We start from the raw sequence: 25,739 nt of genomic DNA, 5'->3' as shown, positions 1-25,739 counted from the left end.
TTATAAGAAAAAGATTTGTGCATGCATAATATATGATATTCCCACACTGTGATAGAAAACAGCAATAAGCATAGATAGATTGGTTTATTCCATGTTACGCCCAAAACACACCTCTGATCTAAGACACGAAGTACAACCCTTTAGAACCATGCACCCGACGCACGGACCCTTTTTTCTGCCGTCAAACTAGCAAAATGGATTTGGACACGCCCTAAACACACCTGTGCCAGGCGCTTCTCACCATGCACTTAGATCGTTAAAATAGGGCCCTCTGAGTGCAACTTCTGTTACAAAAAGGGTAAACATTGTGAACATTATATATCCATTTGCTGACCCAAGGAAGTGCAGTATAAAGTGCGAGCTCTTGAGATCTACGGGACATTATTAGATATTAATTAGTAGTACACACTGTGTAGTGTATTGACTAAGGGGACCCCTATTACTACTAACTGTTACACTGCCGAACGGCATGCTGGGTACAGCTCACTGTCCGTCGCTGGCTACAGTACATTCAAGAGCAGGTGAGGAAAGAGAGACCGGAGATGTTACATTGTAGCAAACTCAAACATTTCAAGCATCAGCGATGTCACTTTCTGAAGGAATACTTTCATTCCCGGAAATATCCTGGGCCCAAATAGCTAGCTGTTAGCAAATCATGCAACTATGTCATGGCAGGTTTATCGCTCAGGATCCAAGGAAGCTCAGTGTCAAGTGTGAAGTGGTTTGTACGAGAAAAACTGCAAGCAGTAACACCACAGACCCAGTAACACCACAGACCCAGTAACACCACAGGCCCAGTAACACCACAGGCCCAGTAACACCACAGACCCAGTAACACCACAGGCCCAGTAACACCACAGACCCAGTAACACCACAGACCCAGTAACACCACAGGCCCAGTAACACCACAGACCCAGTAACACCACAGGCCCAGTAACACCACAGGCCCAGTAACACCACAGACCCAGTAACACCACAGGCCCAGTAACACCACAGACCCAGTAACACCACAGGCCCAGTAACACCACAGACCCAGTAACACCGCAGGCCCAGTAACACCGCAGGCCCAGTAACACCACAGGCCCAGTAACACCACAGACCCAGTAACACCACAGACCCAGTAACACCACAGGCCCAGTAACACCACAGACCCAGTAACACCACAGACCCAGTAACACCACAGACCCAGTAACACCACAGGCCCAGTAACACCACAGACCCAGTAACACCACAGGCCCAGTAACATCCGAGGTGTAGTCGGAAGAGATGTGTCAATTTAAATTTTAATTAATTTTGTTAGTAATTTTACTTTTATTTGGTAGTTGTACTGTGTACATATTTGTCATATTTTGGAATTTCCATACTGTTATTTCATATTTAATAGGTTACTAGGTTACAGTATCCAAGGTAACATTACAGCTAAAAAGCTTCCATCACTGGGGGAACAAGTCAGACCGGGCTTGTATCCCTCAGGTGAGTGTGTACTGTAATATAAATTGAGGAAACCTGTAAATGAGAGAATAATCAGAGGGCTATACTGTATATATCAACAAGCAGAGAAGTGAACCCCCGTTACACGAACAGACATGTTTTCAACAGGCACTGCACTAGTGATATAATAGAGACAAAAGTAGAAAATCCTTACATTGGAACCAGCAAAGGTTTAGCAATTAATTGATTATCAAAATTGCTGTTGATCAATATTTTCTATCAATCGACAGTGCTACACTGCGTAACCAAGTGGTTGTTTCAGCACTACTGTTACAAATAAGTGTTCAGAGCAAAGTGATGATTTTTTTTAAAGTGATCCATTAATTGTTGCTAAAAACAAAAACGTTTCAGTCAAGCATGAACAACTTCCAGATGTTTGCAAAGAAACAAAGAAAACAAAAGAAAAAAGAAAAGAGGAAATACAAAGAAGTCAAAAATAAATTGAAAAGAAATAAATCATACTATAGATAGCATGTTACACAAACAAGGTGTTATGTATAATGGTTGGAGTGACACTACTGGACCAGTGGCACGATGATTAGCCTTAAGGCCAAACCAAACTCTGTAAGATTAAAAGCTAGAAAACTTCTGGACCCAGGAGCACGAGTGTCGAAAAAGGCAATGACAGAGAGAAACGAGTGGAATGCCAACATTCCCAGAGGAGATAAAAACCTGTTTATTTCCATACCAGAATACACACCTCTCCTCTCATCTGTTTATGGGAAATGTCTGATACATAGTGAACATTTTGTATGAACAAGAGCACATTAGCCAGTGACTCCAGTCCCACTGTGACATGCCAGAAGAAGAAGAAGAAGAAGAAGAAGAAGAAGAAGAAAGAAGAGACAACAAAACGAGAAAAAGAGGGAGAGATGTATGCTGTTAGGGGGTGGAGGGGGGAGAGGAGGGAGGTCTGTTAGTGGGGTTGTTAGTGGTGATGGAGAGACCAGAGGAAGAGAAGGTGGATGGATGGAGGAAGGAGTGAGGGGGGAATGGGGTGGAGGAGGGGAGGGGGGGCTTGACGATAAGAGAAAAATTCAGACCGGTCAAAGTTTCCTTTTTGCCAATCGTGCTCCTGATAAAGACAGCGCCTGCTCCGGAGCTGATAGAGGGGCTATCTCTCTCCCTTACTCTCTCTCCCCCCTCCTCCCCCCTCCTCCTCCATCTCTCTGCCTCACTCAGCCCAGTAGTTAGTTTGGAAAGAGAGAGGAAGGGAGAAAAAACACACACAACAAAACAGCGGCCCTATCAGTGCAGCATCATGGTGCTACCATCAACCAGCCACTGCGCAGCAATTAATATCGCTCCAATTACTGTTAAAGGGACAAGGCTGGGACAGGACGATAATGAACACATCCTCTCTTCCCCACCATAGGAATTAAAATACACGTGTGCACACACACACACACACAAACAATCATAAACATACACACAGTCAACGCTGCGTGTACACACACACATATGCACAGACATACATAAAACGTGTGCAGCTTGAAAAGGAAATAATGAGAGATAGTGCGGTAATCTTCTTGCATTGTTTAACTCATTGAAGACAACAGACAGAGAGAAATAAATAACCAAACAAACCTTGATAAGAGAGGAAATAAATAATAAAATTATGGCGATTTACTTGTTATCTCCTCTTAGGACGCGCGCGTGTGTGTTTTTGTTACGACTTGAATAAATTTTCCCTCGGCCTGTCACATCCACATCTCCTATGGGGGAAACAGTAGGACAAAACAACGGACCCTGAAAGACACTCGGAAGAGGCAACACAGAAGAGCATCTCCAAGACACACACATGAACACAGACAGACACACACACACACACACACACACACACACATAAACACGCAACAAGGCATAAAGGGCTGGTTAAAGCCCCTTGAGAGCGTAATAAGAGTTGAAATGATGGTATGTTGGCTGGAGTATCCCAGTAGCCCTAGGAATATGGCCATTTTCGACTATTCTGCAGCACACCATATACATATAATGGCAACATTCAGTGCTCTTAACCTAGTAACATGGAAAGTAAGGGTGTGGTGGATGGGGGGGGGGGGGGGGGGGTGATCCAACTTTAATGACAAAGACTGATGTTTTATTATTAATTTTATAATTTATACTTTTTATTGATCCCTAGTGGGGAAATTACAATTTGTACACTCTGCTTGTTAGAACACACTACACACAGGCCTGAAATACACACACATGCTCAGGTCCTATACATGCACTAATGGAGAGATGTCAGAGTGAGGGGGCTGCGACAGCTGGACAGGGAACCAGCGACCCCTCCGGTTCCCAACCCAACTCCCTACGGACTGAGCTACTGCCACCCCAAGCAAGTGTTTAGTTTTCTTAACCTTAAAGGGGTGATAGAATGATTATATAGGGTATTTCACACTGTTCCTTAAGGTCTCCTAATAGGGTATGTAACATTGGTTGGGCTGAAAATTGCTCGAATGCTATTTTATGGGTCCTTAACTACGCTGTGAATATGGCCCTATTTGTAACAAGAGCTTTTCTTCCAAATATGGTATGCTCATGAATATTTAGATGAGCTGCGCGCTGATTGGTTTGAGCGAACCACATACACATACATTGGAAATGAGACAGCAGGTCTCATATTTCAGACACTGCAAAGTTATACATTGTTTGTCTGCTATTTCGTTATTAAATTCACTTCTGAGACTTTTTTATGCAAGAAATCAACTATATAAAGCTCAAATATGGGCCGTTTTACGAAAATTGTTGGCTAATTGCAAATTTGGTAAGACGTGTCAGACTTTAGCGGCAACCTCCATACCCAGTGAAAGTCACCGTTTCTTGGTTACTGGACTACCGGGGCTCGGGGCTCCGCGGAGCTGGCTGGCTGCCAGCTGCCGGCATAACTAGAGTACATTTACAGTTTGAATTTCGTCGCGCCACTTACATAACATCTACCCCAAGGTCTTACAAAGCTAACAATGGTGTCCGATTTCAATTTAATGCATTTTTGTGAACATTAGGGATTTCGTTAGCTGCTACTGTCCCTTCAATCCTATGTGTAGAGATCGCAGCTAGCTGCAGGCCCTGGAGCTCCATCAGGGCCTCGGCATTTTGTAGTCCAGTAACCCAGAACCGGTGACTTTGCGCGGGTATGGAGCGGATGCAGCAAGCCGGAGTCTATGAAGTAGAACACGCCGGGCGGCGAGGCAGCACCGGCCGCTGTAACGTAGCCTGCTGAGCTCCTGCTGAACTGCGACACACAGCTGGACAAAATTTGCAATTAGCCATCAATTTTCGTAAAACGGCATAAAAAAAGTCTCAGAAGTGAATTTAGTAATTAAATAGCGGCCCTCTGGAGATCTGCATGACCTAGCTAGATTCAGAAGACTAAGCTGACCTCAGGTCAGTGGTGTAGTCTATGCAAATGTTGGGGCGTGACAAAGACTAGGAGTTGAGATGCTTACGTCAACTTTTAGCTTTGTTCAGATTTGCCCGTTTTCAGCGGCAGTTTCAAAATGTGAGATTTGCATAGCAAAGGGGTATCAATGGGATTTTGATCTTCTATGTATGTCCTATTTACCCACCGAACTGTCGTTATTCAACTATGACAAGGTAAAATCGGTTTTGCATTCTATCACCCCTTTAAACATTAACCATGCTGTAGTTTTCATGTCCAGATTGTTTTTGGGCTTTTGGCCTTTAATTGGTAGGACAGCTGAAGACAGGAAAGGGGGAGAGAGCGGGGGGATGACATGCAGCAAAGGGCCGCGGGCCGAAATCAAACCCAGGCCACTGCGGTAAGGACTGAACCTCAGTACATGGGTGCACGCACAACCAGGTGAGCTGGGATTAAAATGCTGTCATTTCATGTCAAAACATGTGATCAATGTTCTGACTGCTGGCACTATTGAAAATACAGTATAATCATTTTCCGTACCATACCAGAAATGTACACTTCCAAACTAAATTAAGTAAACTGATCACTCATTAAATATGTATAAGATTCATGTTTTATTTAATAAAAGTTGAGTTGTGAAGCGAATGCAGTATGTACGATTTTATTTTCTCATGTTTTAGATATATTAAACTACTTTAAAGGGATATTTAACCATTGGAAAGATGAATATATCTTTAAATTGGGTCACTTATGTAGTAGAAATGTGAATTTTTTTTAGAAAGTGGTGGCTTCTAGGCTGAGAAAAGCCAGAAAATGTGTTTTTGGGTCATGTGGATGAAAGACACCAAATCCCGGAATGCACTTGCTTCGCTGCTTTAGAGTCTACTCCCAAGCCACGCCTACCGTTACAGACAGACAGACAGACAGACAGACAGACAGACAGTCAACTCAACTCAAGTGTGTTTTATTGTCATTTCAACCATATACATGAAACAACGTTTCACCGTGGCTCAAGTGGTGTTACACATTTAAAATATATAAAAACGACCGTATATAAAAACGACATATGAAACAGGCTACATTTAGTGCACACACATATGCTCCGTAAAGTTCAGCTAACACATAGCTACTAGCATTAGCACTTGGTGGGCTGTGGTATAAACACAGAGTATATGCACAGCCGTAAATTTGCGTGGGATGTAGAATGGTCGGCATTTAACAGTCAAACTCTACCAGCAGTTAGCAGTTCGTTGGATACAAGCAGCTCATTTCTGCAACAGGCAGTCCGTGTTAACACAGCCCTCCTCCACTAGTCTTACCCGGCAGCAGAGCAGCCGGCTGAATAGTCCGATACAGCAATATTTCCACAACAACAAAAACACAGCAGTCTCAGAACTCGCGTTGGGAGTTTCGTTGAAGTTGGATGTAGTCCAGTTTGTTGTCTAATGAGCAGACACTTTGCAGGATTGATGAAACAGGTGGCCGGCTAGCGTTAGCTTTCCACCGACACATTCGTTCAACGTTCCCCGCTGATGATGTCCCTTTACCGGCCAGAGGCATTAAGCAACACCGCTGGTCTCCATAGCCGGCAGGCGAAGCTCACGTAGTGTGTCGAGTATTCTGTAGGGCTGCAACAACGAATCGATAAAATCGATAAAATTCGATTATTAAAAAAGTTGGCAACGAATTTCATTATCGATTTGTTGTGTCGCGCGACACGCCACTCAGTCGCAGAGATAAAAGCAATTGAGTTGAGTGCCGTGCGGAGCGGCGCGGAGCGAAAGAAAAGAAAAGGAGCAGATCGGGGGTAGAGGAAATACAGAGAGAGACCCTTAACGTTGTTCTGAAACACATGGCGGAGGCAGAAAAATCAGTACGACCTAAGTCATCCAAGGTGTGGGAGCATTCACACTAAATAAATTGAAAACGTGTTAATTGCAAGATAAGCAAAAGCGACACGGCATGGCACGGTCACCACGGTGATGATTCAGCACCTAAAACGTAAACATGTTGGAGTCCTTGATGAGGAGTAAGGGAGTTCAACAGCAGGGTAAAGTCACTACACAATCCTACTTTTGTTCCATTTTGAAGTGAGGAACGTAACGTCTCTCTTCTGGTGCTGGTGTTTACTCGTTATCCAGCTGACTAGCATGACAAGCTAGCGTTAGCTCGTTAATAACAGTAGTAAAGCAGGACTAAAGACACGTTTTTATTCACTCGCCTTTTTTGGCCCATTCATTTTTCAATCTATTGTCATGTATATATTCTGTGCTTTGTCCCATATCAGTTATTGTTGACGTATATATTTGTGTGTGTTGTACTTTTTAATTTCATTTTAAAGTTGTTTTATAGCACTTGGTCATCTTAAGCTGTGTTTAAATGTGGTGTACAAATGAACTTAACTCGCACTTACTACAATGATGGTAATAATTTAATGAATGAGCTTCAAGTGAACGTGTGTGTGTGTGTGTGTGTGTGTGTGTGTGTGTGTGTGTGTGTGTGTGTGTGTGTGTGTGTGTGTGTGTGTGTGTGTGTATCTGCTCTTTGGGTATAACCTTTACACAACTATTAACTAAAACAACATACATGTAAGTATGTATTGAGTTGATGTAAATTAATGTTTTGTTTTTTGTTTTTTTATCCGATTCATCGATTAATCGATTATTAAAATAATCGTTAGTTGCAGCCCTAGTATTCTGTCTGTAATAAAGTGTCCTACATATTCTCCGATCTGTACCAATGTATCCCGGTGGTACACGTGTGCGGTAGTTTGAATGCACATAATTGTTCTAAAATTTCCTTAAGGATGAATAAATCTATCTATATAACAGTTTCTGCTGAGAAGCTAAGCGATGATTCAAGATGGCTGACACTCGTTTTTACCTCGGCATTCTCCGGAAAAAGCCAACCCCCTATGGGCTATGCAGAAGTAGCTCCTAGTACTGGCTGTAGTCCTTTGCCTCTGGGCAAAAATCTTCTGATGACGCAAAAATCGTCGTTTTACGTCATCAGAAGATTTTTTTCCAGCCCCACAATACAGAGATCTCCCCTCTCAGGGGACATGAGGGAGGGAAGCACGGCCATTCAAAAATACTACCGTGTTTCTCCTGATACAAAGCTTAATGCTAAATCGGTGAGGTATCCCTTTAAATAAAAAAGGATTTCAATAAGCTTGGGGTTAGAAAGTTGAATGAAAAATGGAAACCACACAAGTGCAGTCTACTAACAACACTACAGTTAAGAACAAAAGTTAGCAACTGCTTTTCTATCACCTGCCATAGCAGGAACAGCCTGGCAGGCGTTACTAATAACATTGAGGATGCAGGGTTTCCCAAGGAAATTGGTCATTTGAGGCAATGTTGATGCTGCCACCTTACAAACAGAGCTCAGTCTGTTTTGCATAAATAATGATTGAAATCAGACAAAAGAATTCACCAGCTGGTCAATAAAAACTTTAAACTAACTTCAATCCAACTGAATAACACACGTCCAGTAGCTGGTATTTGTTCAAAACTTCTCTAACGTATCCTTTTTTTGTTTGTTGATAAAATTGGATTGATTTGTCTATGTTTGTGTATTTATTTCTTTTTTCTTTTCTTCTTTTACAACATACTGTTTTTTTGTTGAAAATATATTTATTGCAGATCAACATTGGGTACAGACTGCACTTGTTCATACAAGCAACATTATTTTTTAATTTTCTTATTCATACAATAACATCAATAAAGCAGCAACCAAGAACATGCAATTGTAATTATTTGGCAAATTCTGACTACATTATGGTGAGGCACAGTAGCAAATATCAAGACTTATGTTAAGAGACCTAAGAGCAAACCGGGAGTCAAAAGAGAGAAACCACCACTTTGAAACCACCTTTGAAACCACCACTATTACATTATCAATATATGTCACCCCTCATCCCACAGCTTCTTCCCTGAGCCCAGGTCCCCATGCCCTATCAAACACACTCTTCCTCCCTGCATTCGTGAATCTGAACTTCTCCAGATGGAGGACTTCGCCCAGCTCTCTTAACCACATTTAAAATGAAGGCAGAGCATCGGACTTCCATAATCGCAATATAAGTTTTTAGCCAGTACAGTACCCAGATACACTGGCCGTTTGTCCCTGCCAGAGTTCACAGCAGTGTCATTTGTAGACCCCAGAATGGCTACAAGGGGGTTGGGTGTCCACTGCTTGTTAAAGGCTTTTGAGTAGAAATCAACTACAGAAGACCAGAATGAGTGGAGGCTAGGGCACGTCCAAAATTGGTGTGAGGGTGCCCTCTTGATTCTTACACTTATTACTTTATGCTGACACACTGGAATACATCTTGCTTACTTTTGTTTGAGTAATGCAACCTGTGTATTACTTTAAATTGTATGAGATTATGTCTCAAATTCACTGAGCACCTATGAATGTTCACGAGACATGATTCCCAGAATTCCTCAGTGAGGGACACCCCCAGTTCTGTCTCCCACTCAGTTCTTGACCTGTCTGTGCTGCTTGGTTCTTGGCTAATCAGAGTCTGGTATAAGATTGCCACTTCTCTTTTGCTTCTTGGCCGAACATTAGTTCTAGTCTTGAGTGTGTGATACCGCGGTATGTCTGCAAATGTAGACAAGCAAGACTTAATAAAATGCTGGATTTGCAAATATCGGAAAAGGTGTGAGGCCAGGAGGCTATTTCTGTTTATTAATTGCTCACATGAAGTGTGAGAGCTACATTGGACATGAAGTGCCCTCCCTGATATTACAACATACTGTTGATTGTTTGAGATAAATCAAATCAAATATAGCACATTTCTTGACTGATTAAATTTGAAATTGACTATAGGCCTTAGTGAGATCTAGCCTCGTGAGACCGTCCTGATCTCGCGAGCTCCAGTTTTCCACTCGCAGATCAGTCTGGCATCTTGAGATAGAGAAAAATTGGAGCCGTTCGCCAAACGACCGACCAATCAGCGTTGGTTTTGAGGCGGGTTTAGGTGTGACGCAACGAGAAGCAACTGTTCAGTCTAAACAACATGGTGGCTTACACGGATGAGATGAGCGTAGCTATCGCGCAACTTTTATCCGAATTAGAAAGTATTCCTTCATTGAAAGAAGAGCAAAAAACGGCACTGGAGGCTTTTCTCGGAGGAAAAGATGTTTTTGCTCTTCTCCCGACTGGTTTCAGCAAGAGTTTGATATATTGTTGATCTGATTGGTTGATTTGGCCCGTCTATCACCAACATAGGTGGTGACAGACAGATGGTTTATCCAATCAGCTAACCAGTATTTTCGCCCCTTCCCAAAAGTTCTCCAACGGAAAGTTCCCAGATGGATATGTCGAGCAAATGCCAAGCAATCCATCTGGCGGAGTCAGGTTAAGTGAGATCCCTTTACCGTGGACATGTCCTTTTTGCGCATAGTGCAGGTAGTTGTAAATAATTACTTTGAGTTTTAAAGCAAATTACATTTTCAATATGAATGCTCACCAATCCATGAAGTGTGGTTTGACACAGAATGTGAACACCTTTCGTCATCAGTGCTACTTGTGCAGGTACAAAGAACTAAACGTTTTCACACTCTGTGAGTAAACGCAAACATTCAAATGAATTCAGACCAAAAATCCCGGTTCACTTTTGTTTTGCGTCAGTACCTTGGTTTTGGTTAGTTCCAAACACCTTATGACATGATTACTGGCTGCCCAGAACCCTTGTGAGTGTACTGACCTGGACCACTCCACTGTAACACCTCCTCCTCTTCCTCCCCTTCCTCTACCTCCTCCCCGCCACTGTGTGTGGGACCTTGCTCCTCCCCGTCTTCATCTTCATCGTTGGGGCCTCCTCGAGAGTCCTGTGTCCTGGGTTCTGGATACACAACACAAACAGTCCCATTTAAAACATACTTACACATACTATCAACTACTGGCAGCTTCTATCCCAAACTTTGAAATTGGCCTTCGAAAACTCACATTGATTGAAACCTGTGTGTGTGTGTGTGTGTGTGTGTGTGTGTGTGTGTCTGGGCAGTGGCTGTTCCTGTCTGTTGATCAAAGGCAGCAGTGAAATGACTCCCTGAGCTGTGTAACACAGCACCTGGCCACACAGAGATGGACTCCTTTGATTCTCATTGCAACTCTGGAGAATCAAAGACTCATCAAAAACGTCATAACTCTCTACCTTTAGTTTCGCCTCTTTTTCCTCTCTTTCTATCCATCTTCCACCCAGTTTTCATTCTTTCTTCATCAATGCCAACCATCCTTTCCTCTCTTTCTCTTCACTGTAGGCAGGTCTCGTCTTTTCCTTCGTCTTTCTCTTCTCCTCTATCTTTTCATCTCCTCCCCCTTCATCCCCGCGTCCTGTCACACCTTCGGCAGAGACTGAGGCTGCCTGTGTCCCTCTAATCAGCATTGATATCCCTGCCATTGATCAAGCTGATTACAGAGCCTCCCACTCGCTGATCAAAGAGATGTGTGTGTGTGTGTGTGTATGTGTGTGTGTGTCTGTGTATGTCTGTGTGCACGTGTGTGTGTGTGTGTGTGTATGTGTGTGTGTATGTCTGTGTGCACGTGTGTGTGTGTGTGTGTGTGTGTGTGTGTGTGTGTGTGTGTGTGTGTGTGTGTGTGTGTGTGTGTGTGTGTGCGTTTACTGTATATGATGCGTTTATCCAGCATGCACATATGTGAACCCTGAACTTTGCCTGTGCAGCTGGTATCAGCTGCTTCATCAGACTGCCAGGTCACTCCCTATTAGCGGGACTCGTGATTAGTTAGATTAGATTAATAGTTACATCACAGCACCTCTGGCTATCTGAGCTGAAGATCTCGCTCTTCTTGTTCTCTGGTCTTGCATCATCATCATCAGGCCAAGGATTAGGGTGACTCAAAAGCTGAATGCATGGAAACGGATCACAAACATTTCACTATTAATGTCTAATCATTTTCACTGTAGTTGCAGCAAAATAAAGTGACCCAAATCTTTAACGCGGACATTTCAGTTGTTATATGAGAACTTTTCTAAAAACTATCAAGCAATGTGTTTCTAATTGCATGTTTAAATCAATTAGTTCTATTACTGGCTAGAACGCAGCCATGCAGTTAGTGTTGTGTAATGGAGTTCATCTTCCCAGACTAACTAGTTGCAGGGTATAGAAGCACCAACACTGTCGAAGAGATCATCTCTATCAAAACGAAGAATGGCACAAAATCATACCCTAAATTGCACACTATGTGTTAGGCAAATTATCCCATTTGTTCCCACTTCGCATACATTTGTTCTACCATTCTTTTTTTGCCATAAGTGAGATTCAGGAAAACTTCTGGTGTATAATGATGTTTTTATGTAGCTTAAAGTCAGGAAAAGTACATAAAAAGCTAGCTGTACCCTTTTGTGGGAGGTCCACCTGATTAAAAACAAATGCACTATGTTCGATTAGACTCTCGCGATGGGTTTGGACTACAGCGGGACAGATATTAGCTCATCACAGATACAGTATTTGTGTATATGTTGACTCATAAGTATCCAAAAGATATCTATGAGATGGAAAGAATTGTCTCCATTGCAGTGTTTGTTCACCAGAGAGCACTAAAGTTCTTCTTTTTTTTTTTAACTGTATAATAAAATGTCCTGGTGTTCAGTACTAGGGTACAGTGGTAGTACATTTACTCCAGTACTGTACTTGAGTCCAAATGTTGAGGTACTTGTACTTTACTTGAGTCTTTTCTTTTCATGCCACTTTCTACTTCTACTCCGCTACATTTCAGAGAGAAATATTGGACTTTTTACTCCACTACATTCATCTGTTACAGCTTTAGTTACTAGTTACTTTACATATTAAGATTCCTACACACAAAACACATGTAATTTATGAAATCTGATGTTTGATTCTAAAGTAAACTAGCAGCTAGTAAGTCCAGCTGAGATGATGAGACCATTAAACACACAACTGGTTGGATCCTTTACACACACTACAATGGGAGGATTCTTCTGCATTGAGTACTTTTACTTTTTATACTCCAAGTACATTTTCCTGATGATACTTACATATTTTTACTTAAGTAACATTTTCAATAGGGCTGCACAATATAATGCTTTTTTATCAGCATTGCAATATTAACTGGCACAATAAACACATTGCTAAAGGTTGAGACCAGTAGAACACTGCACTTTAAAATGTAATTGTCATCCTTTTTCTAGTGGTGCCTTTTATATTCACTCCAATGTCCAATTTCTTCAATGAAACAATGTTGGAAATGATTTCCTTTCGTTTGTTTTAAATTCTATAAACAATTTTTGTATTAAAGCAGAATACTAAAAGCACACTTTAATATCTGTTTATTTATCGCAAATAATATCGTTACTGCGATATTCAACAACGTTATCGCATATCTCACATGTTCCTCATAAGTGCAGCCCTAACACTTATATCACTAGGATGTAATGCAGCTAGGTACGAGCACATTTCAGTCAATACTGACTTAAGCAAATGCAAATCTCAATTGTGACTTTTGAAACTGTTCAGCGTTAACTTACTACTTCTATCATTGATGGTAATAAAATGTTAAGAGTGATAATGTGTTAAGAAAACACAACATCACAAATGCTGCTGAAGAAAACACGACAATGTAATAATATATCCATAGCTTCAGAAAATTCCGTGTTTGGTTAAAAAAAAGAGGCAATTATTTTCATTGTCGACTTTTGATTGATTATTTTCTTGATTAGTTTGGTCTAAAACAACAAAATATTGTGCAAAATGAGGATCAGTGTTTCCCAAAGCCCATGATGACGTCCTCAAATGTTCACGTTTTGTCCACAACTCAAAGTCACAGAGGAGTGAAGAAACTAGAACATATTCACATTTAGGAAGCTGGAATATAAAAACAAATGACTCAAACCGATTATCAAAACAGTTGGCGATTAATTTAATAGTTGACAATTAAGGGTTACAATGACATTATCATTGTAACCCTCTATATTCTAAAAATCAGTTAATCTACTTTCTCTGCACATTTCTTCTGCACCTTTGTTCAGATCACCATCCTCCTCCTCCTCCTAACTTCTGCCCTTTTTTTCCACTTCCTCCTTCCCAGCTCTGTCCTTACTCATCCTGTTCTCTCTCTCTCTCTCTCTCTCTCTCTCTCTCTCTCTCTCTCTCTCTCTCTCTGCATTCCCACTCCGATAAACAGCGATAGTGCCTGATCGATACCAGCCATAAACGCCCCGCAACCACGTGACGCCCCCACACTACGCAGTTATTAATGTAACAGTTGAGAGACTGGATCTGCATCGTCAAATAAATCAACACACACAAACACACACACACACACACACACAGAAAAGCAGATGCATACATATACACACACACCATCCATCTTCACGCCACGTCCACCATTCAACCCCATCCACATGCAAACACTCATACAAGCAGACCTATACACACCTCCCCCCTGCCTAAACAGTGCCATTATTTTCAGCTATAAATCACACTGAATGGCACATTGATTTTATCCTGCAGGGGCTGAAGCGAGGGAGGGGAGCTGGAGACACAGTTATTGCGTTTAATATTATCAATATTATCTCCCATATCATCTCAGACATGGAGGCAGGTATCAGGAGGAGTCGACAGACACTTTTCTGCCAAACCCCCCTCCTTCCTCTCTCTGTGGCTCCCACCTCCCCCTCCCTATAGCGAGACAGTCTCCATCAATCTGATAAGCTGAACTTCCCCTGTCACACCTGCAGGGCAAAGTCACCCAACAATCTCGCCTTCTTCTACAACTTCTACGAACCCTCTATACATTTCTGTCTCTCTGATTGTAACGCTGCCTTTTGTCTTTTGCATCTTTTCTTTACATATCTTTTCCCTCACACATGGGGTTCAACATACAGTATCTCCACGTTGGTGAGTTTGGTGGTACAGATGATGCTTTAAAAAAGGATGTGGACAAAACCAAGGTATGGAGCCTCAAGTCTTCCACCTTCTACACACCGGCTAGAGAAGCAGCAATGTCAGTAGCAACTGCAGTCATCTGCCAGCGACTACACTGCATCTATTCAGCCATACTACTGCTGCACACTGACAAACCTCACAGCTCAATACACAATCAATGTAGTGATGCACGTGCAGTAAGTCAGAAGCTAAACAAGCAGAAGTAATGCGCTAGTTTTTTACACAAATTGGTTAAAAAAAATGAAGCATATCTGTTCCGTCAGACTGCCATGAGATGGTGTAGACAGGTTGTCAGCATAACCACCATTACTAGTGCTGGTAATGGAGCCCAGGTAGGCCAAATATGGTTGGAATTAATATTACAAAGTGAATATTTTTTTTCCATTACTGATAGATATCATGTTCATATGTATGCAAATGTATGTTCAATGCAATTAGTAGTGTTCCACAAATGTGTTCCAAAGTATTCAAATGTGGTAAACAAAAACCTTCAATCTCTGTCTGTCTGTCTGTCTGTCTGTCTGTCTGTCTGTCTGTCTGTCTGTCTGTCTGTCTGTCTGTCTGTCTGTCTGTCTGTCTGTCTGTCTGTCTGTCTGTCTGTCTGTCTGTCTGTCTGTCTGTCTGTCTGTCTGTCTGTCTCTCTCTCTCTCTCTCTCTCTCTCTCTCTCTCTCTCTCTCTCTCTCTCTCTCTCTCTCTCTCTCTCTCTCTCTCTCTCTCTCTCTCTCTCTCTCTCTCTCTCTCTCTCTCTCTCTCTCTCTCTCTCTCTCTCTCTCTCTCTCTCTCTCTCTCTCTCTCTCTCTCTCTCTCAGGGCCATGCCATGTCTAAATGAAGCTGTAGGGAACATAACTGTAGGGAACAACTGTTAACCCCTGGAACACACACTCCCAAGGTGAATGTAGGTGACAGGAGAAAAAGCTCTGGCTGTCTCGGAGATGTCAGCCAAATCCTCGATAATAACATTTTATTTTTAAAGGGTTTATATGCAAAACACCATCTAAAAGAAAACACACAGCAGTGTGTACATTCTGCACTGTAACCCTGACTGTAACAGCTGGGACCATCTAACATTTTATCGGCAGCATAAAGAAAGGTAAGCTAAGTGTAAGGGATGCTAGCGAAGCTAGCTAGCTAACGTTATCGATCTGCCTAATCGCAATTTTATCGAAAATCGCAATATGGACTAGTGCAATATCTAAATCGCAGAGGGGCGCAATATTTGTTAAAGGCAAAATATGTGTCAAACCATTCTGAATGAAGTATTGTGGTGCTGCAGAGACGTCCAGATCTACAAATCCTATCCTACAGACTACAGAAAACACCTGTTTGGTACAGATCCTCACAAACATCACACTATAATCATTTAAATTTCTTTCAATGTTAATAATTTTCAATGAAAATGAAAAAAAAAGATAATTCCAACCAATATCGTGAATCATATCGCAATCGCAATATCAGTCAAAATAATCGCAATTAGATATGTTCCTCATATCGTGCTGCCCTAGTTCTTGCCCCGTCTTGGTCTTGGACTATTACGTTTTGGTCTCGACACACTCGGGTCTTGGTAATGACTTGGTGACTCGGTTTAGGTGGTCTTGACTACAACAATGCCTAACCCAAGTGTCTAGCTGCCAGTTGCTCCTTAAAGGATGCTGATTGGTCCGAACCGCTGGTGGTTCAGATACAAACACATTACTTGTTAGACAGATTTGTGTGATGGTGGGAAAATCGAGCTGCCGTGAAAGGCAATAAAATAAAAATAAAAATGACACATCACAATTCCACAGAGCCAAAGGAGACATCCTCAAATTGCTCATTTTGTCAAACCAACAGTTCAAACACAAACCTATTAGTACCAAATGCTCACATTGGAGAAGCTGAATTTAGCATATTTCTTAATTTCCTGTAATAAATTACTTTAAAAAGTGTTCTACTATCATATTTTCTGTCGATTGACTAACTCATTAATCAGTAATCATTGCAGCAATACTGCATGTGTACAGTCCATATCTGTCCATCATGATAATACCAGAAGAGATCCTGCGTCTCTTTGTGCATCACATACACTTCCTCTCTCACCACTGATCAGATATTGATAAAAAAAAAAAAAAAAAACTGCCATTTTACAAAAAGCATTCTGATTGGTCAAAACAAGGGCACGACAATTAGAGTTCAAAAGAAGGTCACATGCTGACTAATCTGGCCAGAAGTGGATTTTATCAGGTTTCCTGTGATGTATATTTATGATTGCCTTATTTTGAAAAAAAGAACCTCCACTTGTTTTTCGGCAGGTTGCTGCAACTGTAGAGCAAGAATTCTCAGAAATAGAGGAGAAAAAAAACACCACAACAGAGAGAGATGTACTGAACAGATGCTCAAGTCTTCCTCAATAAAGTTGAGTGTATGTGCATGCATGCATGCTTGTGTGTGTGTGTGTGTGTGTGTGTGTGTGTGTGTGTGTGTGTGTGTGTGTGTGTGTGTGTGAGAGAGAGCGAGATTATTCATTATATCAGCACTAATATACTGGCTTTCTCTGTCAGGTTGAGGAGGTGGGTATGATGGAGAGAACAGAGTGCTTGGACCTGCTACTCTCTCTCTCTCTCTCTCTCTCTCTCTCTCTCTCTCTCTCTCTCTCTCTCTCTCTCTCTCTCTCTCTCTCTCTCTCTCTCTCTCTCTCCCCAGATGGTGGATAAGAGGCCTTGCCTTTATTAGCCAGCTCTTGCTAGATAAAGACCTGGTATTGATCCCAGGTTGAAAGAGCAGGTTCGTCAAACATGGCTGATTTACAGAGAACTGATAATGGCAGCGCTGGGCAACCGAGGAACCCCAGAGAAGAGAGAGAGAGAGTAAATCAACAGTGGGATGGGGAGGAGGGTTGTGTGTGTGTGTGTGTGTGTGTGTGTGAAGAAACAAAGACGCCAAGTCAGTTTGCTATCGACAGACAAACTTGCTCACATGTGCAGTCTGCCTGAGTTCTCTCTCTATCTTTTTCTATCTAATACACACATAACCCACTCCTCACCTCAAAAACACACAGACACACACACACACACACACACACACACACACACACACACAGCTAATCTCTAATCTCGTCTCGATTAGCACCTGACAGAATTTCCATGGGTTTATCAAACCAAGCCAACCAACAGACGCTTATCACTTCCAGCCCCAAAATTTCACAAGAGCAGGAATTTTTTAGATTAAAAAAACACAGCTAGTGAAATCTTGAATAAGTCAAAAGAATATGACTGAAAACTCTGCTATCACACGGTACAAGGGGGGAGGCTCGGGATAAGAGGTGCATGAGGGGGCAGGTTCACTGAAGCCAAGATTGATCCACAGAAGTTTTTTTTTCTTCTTTTTCCCTTAGACACAATAGAGATAAAAGAGTGATACATGTGCAAAACTGTGTGGTTCTTCGGCGGATTTTGTTGTCTCTAGGTGACGTTAACTGTCTCCTGACAGATAACAGGTAGACGTCAGTTGATTAAAGAAAGACGTCAAGTCTTGATGGGGAGATAAATCTGGTAATAACCAATAATAACTGCCAGTAAACATCTGGATTATTTTACAAGAGGAGGTGCACGTTGTCAGTGCGTGGTTGTTATTATAGTCAGTGTGACACCAAAAAATAAGGGTGGTAAAACATTTGGATGTTTTCCTGATGATTTTACTGTGAGTGTGAGCAGACATTACAGTTGATGTCTGCAAGTTATTTGGCCAAAACGTCCCCAATTTAGCCATGCACTCAGTGTGTTTACATGCACAGCAGTAACCAGGGTATTAGTGAATCTCCCCATATACATGAGCGGGGAAGAATGGGGAGAATGACGGAGTAACTCTACCTCCGGTACAGTAGATGACGCTCTGCCAACACACAACTAGCTTTTTCTTCCGGTAGACCTATGTCAAAATTACACCATCCGCCACTAAATTAGTAAAATGCAACAACTTAATGTTTCATTCACACACTCTTGTCACAGCGTAGGAAAGCACGGTGCTCTCGCCAGATGATTATATCTTTAATGGGGTCAGGTGAAGTTAGCAAGCTACTGAGAGCCAGCGGCTGCAGCGGGGGCTGGTCAGTCCCTCCACCTTTTTGCTGAGACACAGCGTTGACAGCCCCAGAGATGGACAATCTGTGTAGTCATCTCCCGGTGTCTGCTGCTGCCTCCGTGGGGAGTAAAACAGACGGACCACAGACTCTTTACTGCTGATGGCCCGCTGAGTCAGGTAGCGCTGTTTTGTTGTATGGTATCATAGCAACGACTACGACTCACAGCGCTGACGCATCATTTCCGGTTCATAAACCACTCCAGGGGAGTGGGGAGGGGCAGTTGGGGCATGTGCAGACACTTAAACCGATCATACTCCGTTAAAGCCTAACTCGCGCCAAAATGCAACCTAGAGTCTTTCTGTGAATGTACCCGAGTCAAACTTTCGTTTAAAAGCATATTTAGGACGGAAGTGCCACTTTTAAGATGTACCGTATTTTAGTTTTTGGGTCAAATGGCCTTTTGAATGGGAGTGCTCGGGGCACTTTTATGCTAGCCTCAAAATAGTTATTTTTAAACCACTAAGAAGGCTGGACACAACATGAGACTTTGCTCCAAGTATCACCAGGAGCTCTACACTTAACTTAACTCCACCGGTGACCACGGGATATACTAAATCTGTGGCTACTTGTTTTGATATCGCCTCGTTTTGACTGCCGAGGTGGTAGTGGCCGGAAACAACAAGAGCCACGGTGAGTTGTTCAAAACCTTTCTTTTTAGTAAACTCTGGGTACACAAACAATGTTGTCAATGCTGGAGTTAAGGTGTAGAGCCCCTGGTGATACTTGGAGCAAAGTCTCATGTTGTGTCGAGCCTTCTCGACACATTAAGGTGTACACATGGAGTAATCCCCCGGTTACTGAAGGAGTTCTCTACCTCTGTTAACGGGGTATGAGAACTAGGATTTTAACGGGGGTAAGGGGTTTACATGGCGTCTGAGAAATCGGGGTATTGCCTTAACCCAAATATAATTGTTTTTTTAAACTGCATGTAAACAAGTGTCAGCTGTTTTCATCGGGACTATTTCCTGGATAAAAAGAAGTTCCAGTGAAAACTGTATACAGTACCGGTCTGTGGAATATCCAGTGTGCACAGTCAAATTTAGAAAGTGGTACAAGTAAAGCTTCTTTGTTACTGACTCTTGTGCTAATATGTTCTGTTGATTTTTTACTCCCACATGGGGCTTTCTTCCTCTCCTTACCTTCGTTGTACATGTATGGCGGGGGGCTGGGGCTGTCCCCTTCTGCTGAGTCATCTGGGTCCGAGGCTCCTCCCTCCTCTCCTGATAGGCTGAGGTTGTCTGGCGTGTTTTCCTCGTCTCCTCCGAGATCCCCAAGGGAACCTGCAAGAGGAAGAATCTGTACTCAAATCCACAGTTTTCTGCTCCCTGTGGGCTCGTAGCGCTACCTGGAACATCTGAAGAACTACACCTGATTCTGACGCAATTTTAAAACAGAACAAAAAAAGAAAAACATTACCATGTGAATGGATGAAGACAGACTTCACACAGTTATATTGCAAACATTATTAATTATTTAAGTAGCAAATATACATACTTTGATATACTTTGTTTATCTTTAAAGTATCTTGTCGATACCTTGCTGCTGTAACATTGTGAATACCCCATCGTGGGATTAATAAAGGATTTTAAATCTTGAATAGAAGACCAGAACTAAATTGCACTTCTTTTGTTTAAATATACCAATGACATCAGGTGGTCTCAAAACAATATGCACATAAATAATGAGAGCACATGGTCATCGGCGTAAATTTCCTCCAATAGACGGGGGGGACAATAAACATAAAATTACTTAAGAGCAATTATTGAAGGGGACACAAATAGCACAGCCACAATTGTACTTGTAGAGGATATGCGTAGTTGTGGAGCTCCAGTCAGAGACAAAGCTATTTTATTCACTTTAAACATCAGATGAAGTGATTATTCTCTCTAATACAGAAGATGCTGAACTGAGAACTGAGCCTCCTAGCAAGCAAGCTAACTAACTACGTTAGTAAAGTTTAACAACGTCATGTTTCATTCACACACTTTTGTCACAGCGTAGAAAAGCACAGCGCTCTGGCCAGATGACACTTTGTTAGGCTCGTTTTCTGTAACCACTGAAAGCACATTGGGTGGAATTCGTATTGTTTAACTACTTACACACTTATTTAAAGTGTATATTATTTACAATATCCAGCCCTCAGATGGGGTGGGTCCCATGGGCCTCGAGTCTAAACAGACTGGTGCAGCAGAGGTGAGTAGTAAAAAAGGAAGTGAGATTGTTAAACAAGCTACTTATGACTGTGTGTACAGATGAAGGGAGGAAAAAATACCCTAAACACACTGATCCTTTTTTTGTAACTGGACTCATTCAGAAAAAGAAAAAAAAAACGGTTTCAAGTTTCAAATTGGACAAGCTGAACGGTCTAATCCAGAAGATTGATAGCAAGGAGCCAAGGGGGACCTTAAAGCCAAATTACAGTATACCTCAAATTGTAGCTAAAAGAGTGATTAGTGCGGGGCTGATCTGTATCAATTACAGTTTCATAATCCCTGCTGACCATAGTAATTATACAGTACTTTTTGATCTATTTTAGCCTGTTTGAAGATTACATCCAAAAAAATGGGAGTCAGTTATTATGGATTTAATGTGACTTCTTTTAAACTGCTTCATTAATAATACTCCTTCTATAAGATGAATACAGCAGGCGACTGTAATGGTACATTAAGAGCTCTAAACCCTGAAATATACCGTACCGTACCAGATTTATTGGCTGTTTGTTTTTTTAACTCAGACTAAAGATTAAGTTGAGTTATTATTGTTTCATGGCTAGCTGATTATAAAAGGCAGTTTCTATTATGTTCATGTGCACCGGATGACATGCTTCATTCTCCGTTCCTGAGAGGATACCATGATAGAATTATTCATTTATTTTAAGAGGATTACGGAAGTGCTAGAGTGAAGCAGAAAGGGTTAATCACTGCCGTGGAAGACAACAACTCTCGTACATGATGATGATGATTGATTGGAAAGTTAAGTAAAGATGGGCACTGAGAGAAAACCAGGATTTTTTTTTTCATTTCCCGCCTTTTCTCCCCCAATCCAGACAGGTTGTAAATTAATTTTCATCAGGTTGTGTCGAGCGAACAGAGGGATTGTTTCGGAGCTAAAGCCGTGACTGGGGGGCGTATATATTTACAATACTGGAACAAAAGGAGTCTATAATCTATACAAAGCACACAACAATACCCATGAATAAAGAAGCTTGTTAGAAAAAGGGAGAGGCAATTTTTCTAATTCTGTTAATTTCACTTCCAAAGCAATTAAAAGCAGGCAGAGATAATGCTGGGAAACAATCGGCGGCTGACAAAGTCTTTCTGTCTTTGGAAATGAAACATCTTTAGGCTAATTTCAACTTCCACGCCTGCATGCTTCACTCTCATTTCAGATTAAATTAACACAGTTAGATTTGGACCTTCATAAAAAAAAAAAAAGTAGAAGAGAAGGAAAGGAGAAAAAAAAAAAAAAAGATCGATTCCTGTACACAATATTTTTTAGAATTAGGTCTACGTCGCCCGAGCTTTGCTAGATCTAATTTTCGGTATCTATAAGGACATTTTCATACAATTAATTTTCCTTTAATCATAATTGTACAAAGGGACTTCTCTGTATAAAATTCCAATTATATTTCCTGTTTAAAATGTAAGTTTGAATTATGAGTTCTTTCCTCATTACGGCTCTGGTTTAATGAATCAATCGCTGCATCACTGCTTTCAGACATCAAATGGTGCGGAAAAGTTTCAGCTCCACTCTCTCCCCTCTTTTATCCAAGGAGAAATATTCTCTCTTTCCCCTTCTCTTCCTGTCTCGGATAGTTGGCAGAAAGGATAGCGGGGAGGTGGGGCTATGTGATAAGTGCAGCACATTCTACTTCATTTGCCAGTTTAAAAAAGTTAAACCCTTATTAACTGTTACAGCGTGATATACACAGGAAAATTGGACTGAACTCATTCAAGAGATGGAGAATTAAAAAGCCCACATGTGTATCTGTGTAGGAGGGACAGCACCACTGAGCTTTCTAGGTTGTCAACTAAAGACGAGGACCAAAAAAGAAAGCCTAAAGCTTACATTTATTAATATTTCCAAACTTAATGGCAAATAAAAAACGTGGAATGGAATGCAAAAGTGCCTGAAATAGATCAAATAAATGAGAAGAGATTTAGATTAGGGACAATCTGATCAAAGAAATAGGTAAACAAGAATATAACTCTGATCACACTCGCTTTGTGACACTCAATGCTACTCTAAAAGTATTAACCCGCGTGTTCTCCTCGGGTCAAATTTAACCCACTTTCAAAGTTTTGGGATTTGGGTTTCTTTCAACCAAATTGCCCAAAAATAACACAAATGCATCATTCTTCACAGGTAAAATTAATGATTACTTTCATTGAATTTGGGGTGCTTTATTCAATTGTATAGAAAAAACATGTTCAAATGGTTTCAAAACAGCATCCTGACTAGACTTAAACATAAACCAGTCTGTGATCAACATCATCTGAACTACTAGTCAAATTCATTTATAATTTCTGCTTTTTTGAACTCAAAAATTAGGTAGAGTATAATGTCATTTGAATTAGGTTTATTGACAATGAATAACAAAATAAGCGTTTAAGCTTTATAAAAGTGTCAAAAGAAAAGTTGGTGTTTTAACTTGATGCATATCTTGAAACAATGAATTGATAATAGACTGACTGATTGATTTATGTCAATCAACTGGAGCAGAAACAAACCTATTAATGCATTAGTCGATCCACAGAAAAATAACCTCATTATTTGAATAATCAATACATTTGTTAAACTTGAACAGCTTAAGTCTTGCAACAAACTGATAAACATCATCTCGGGCGTTGAGCCATTGTGACTGTGATTGTGTACACAAGTTCACAAAATTCCTCCGCTAACAATTTTAAGGGAACAAAAGACATTTATTAAGGTGTTTCAGGCGAACACAGTTTTACAAGGATACAGGATTACTCTTAAAAGAAAATATTACGAGTCAACGTTGGCTAAGGAAAAACCCAGTCCCCCATCCAGATGAGACAGAGACAGATGTGGTAGTACAGGGAGTACTTGAGTTCCAGCACAAAGACTGCAGCTGTCTGTCTTGGGAGGCGAGAGGAGAGGCAGAACAAAGTGCCGCGGCTGATGAAGGCGCCAAAGATACTGCTTTATTAACTCTCCGTCCACATCAAACCTGCAGCAAGCAGCTCGCTGATTAAACACAGAGACAACACACATCAAACCTGCATGCTCAACAAGCCTGATTAAACAGACGCAAGCTCTCACGCTAATAACCCCACCGCGCAAAAAAAAACACATTAGCCCTGAAAGCAAGAGCGAGAGAGGGAGGGGGAGGCATACTTGTGTAAGAAAATCAGAGACTTGTGAAGAGAAGACATTAAAGGAGGATATTCAGAGGAAGAAAAAGGAGGAAAGCACGAGAAGAAGAGGAGACAGAAACTAAGGTACCTGACACAGAGTCACGCACTGGAGAGGAGACACTTATTGATCAGAGTGAAGAGAATTACCCACCACTGAGGAAATACTTTTAATCAACTTTGCACGTTAAACAACCCCCAGCAACGCTGCATGGGCTCTTATCACAGCTCCGTGGCTACCGTTCCCTACCGTCAACCCTCACACGAGAGGAACCGTCCACACAGCCACACGCTGATAGTCATCTGTTATATTCAGCTTCAATAATAATCAGCTTTTTTCTCCTCAGCCCTTTAGGAGCAGCCCATTGATTACTCCGGGGATGACAAACTGAAGCAAACAAATTCAACAGATCTGAAATCCCCGGGGACTTATTGACCGCCCCACACATCTTCACATCTAATGTGATGATGATAAAAGTTACCCAGAGTGCACTAGGGGTGGGGGGAAAAAATCCATACAGCATAATATCGCGATATTTTCCGTGGCAAAACTGTATTGATACACAGACGCCAAGTTTGGATCTATTATTATTATAAATGTGTTGGTCAGTTTGTCTGCTTGATACAGCAATACAATTGAAGTGAGATGAACAAACAGAGAAATGCATCTTTTTAGATGAAACAAAATTTACTTTTGGGGACATAATTTGAAACTGGGAAACATTTGAAGTTGGAAAAAAAGGTAATAAATTGCAATATATCGCATTATATTACAATATGTTTAAAATCGCAATAATATGGTATTGTGACATAAGTATCGTGATGCTATCATACCGTGAGGCCTCTGGTGATTCCCTCTACCTCTAGAGTGCACGGGGGGGTGGGGAGTGACAGTGAGAGGGTAAAGCTGCCTACACATGATCGCCGGTAAAACCGTTCTGCGCAGGCCGTTCCGTTGTTTTCTGATGGGGAGAGAGTGGTGCCGCCCAACAAGGCACAGCAAAGCCTCGCTTTGCCAGACCTTCCTCCACAGCGCTGTGGAAGAGGGTCTGTCTAGTCCACACAGCATTCTGGGATGGGAGAAAAACGTGCTCTGGTTTATTGGCATTTCTTTAAACCAATCACAATCATCTTGGGTGGCGCTAAGCTCCGGACGGAGCCGCGCTGCCTCTGCTAAATAGTCTCAGGAAGGAACTTGTTTTGGTGGAACATGTGTATGTTCAAAAGGAGTTTTAGTCGTGCAACAGAAAACTCAGATTGGACAGATAGTCTAGCTAGCTGTCTGGATTTACCCTGCAGAGATCTGAGGAGCAGTTAACCATAGTCCTCACAAATCCACCAGAGTCAACCCAAAGAAAGCCCAAGGCAACGGATATCCGGCCTAAATGAGTGAAATCCAGCGGAATTTCCGTCGGCAACAGAGCAATCCCGGAA

General features: G+C 41.6%; 1 protein-coding gene across 2 annotated transcripts in view; it reads right to left on the bottom strand.

Annotated features, from left to right (window-relative positions):
• Positions 1-25,739, bottom strand: part of zfpm1 (zinc finger protein, FOG family member 1) — a 122,025-nt gene that overhangs the window by 53,964 nt on the left and 42,322 nt on the right. Inside the window, exons 2-3 of one of the 2 annotated variants that reach the window (XM_031285344.2) lie at positions 20,067-20,207; positions 10,587-10,724 (exon numbers count right to left, since the gene is read on the bottom strand). In XM_031285344.2, the coding sequence (XP_031141204.1) occupies positions 10,587-10,724; positions 20,067-20,207 (279 nt within the window). Of the gene's footprint in view, positions 1-10,586; positions 10,725-11,656; positions 11,945-20,066; positions 20,208-25,739 lie in introns of those variants that run through there. The other variant, XM_031285345.2, reaches the window with a different exon arrangement.

This window comes from Sander lucioperca, chromosome 7 (assembly GCF_008315115.2).
Source record: "Sander lucioperca isolate FBNREF2018 chromosome 7, SLUC_FBN_1.2, whole genome shotgun sequence".
Lineage (NCBI taxonomy): Eukaryota > Metazoa > Chordata > Actinopteri > Perciformes > Percidae > Sander > Sander lucioperca.
This window is presented reverse-complemented; position numbering and strand designations above follow the sequence as displayed.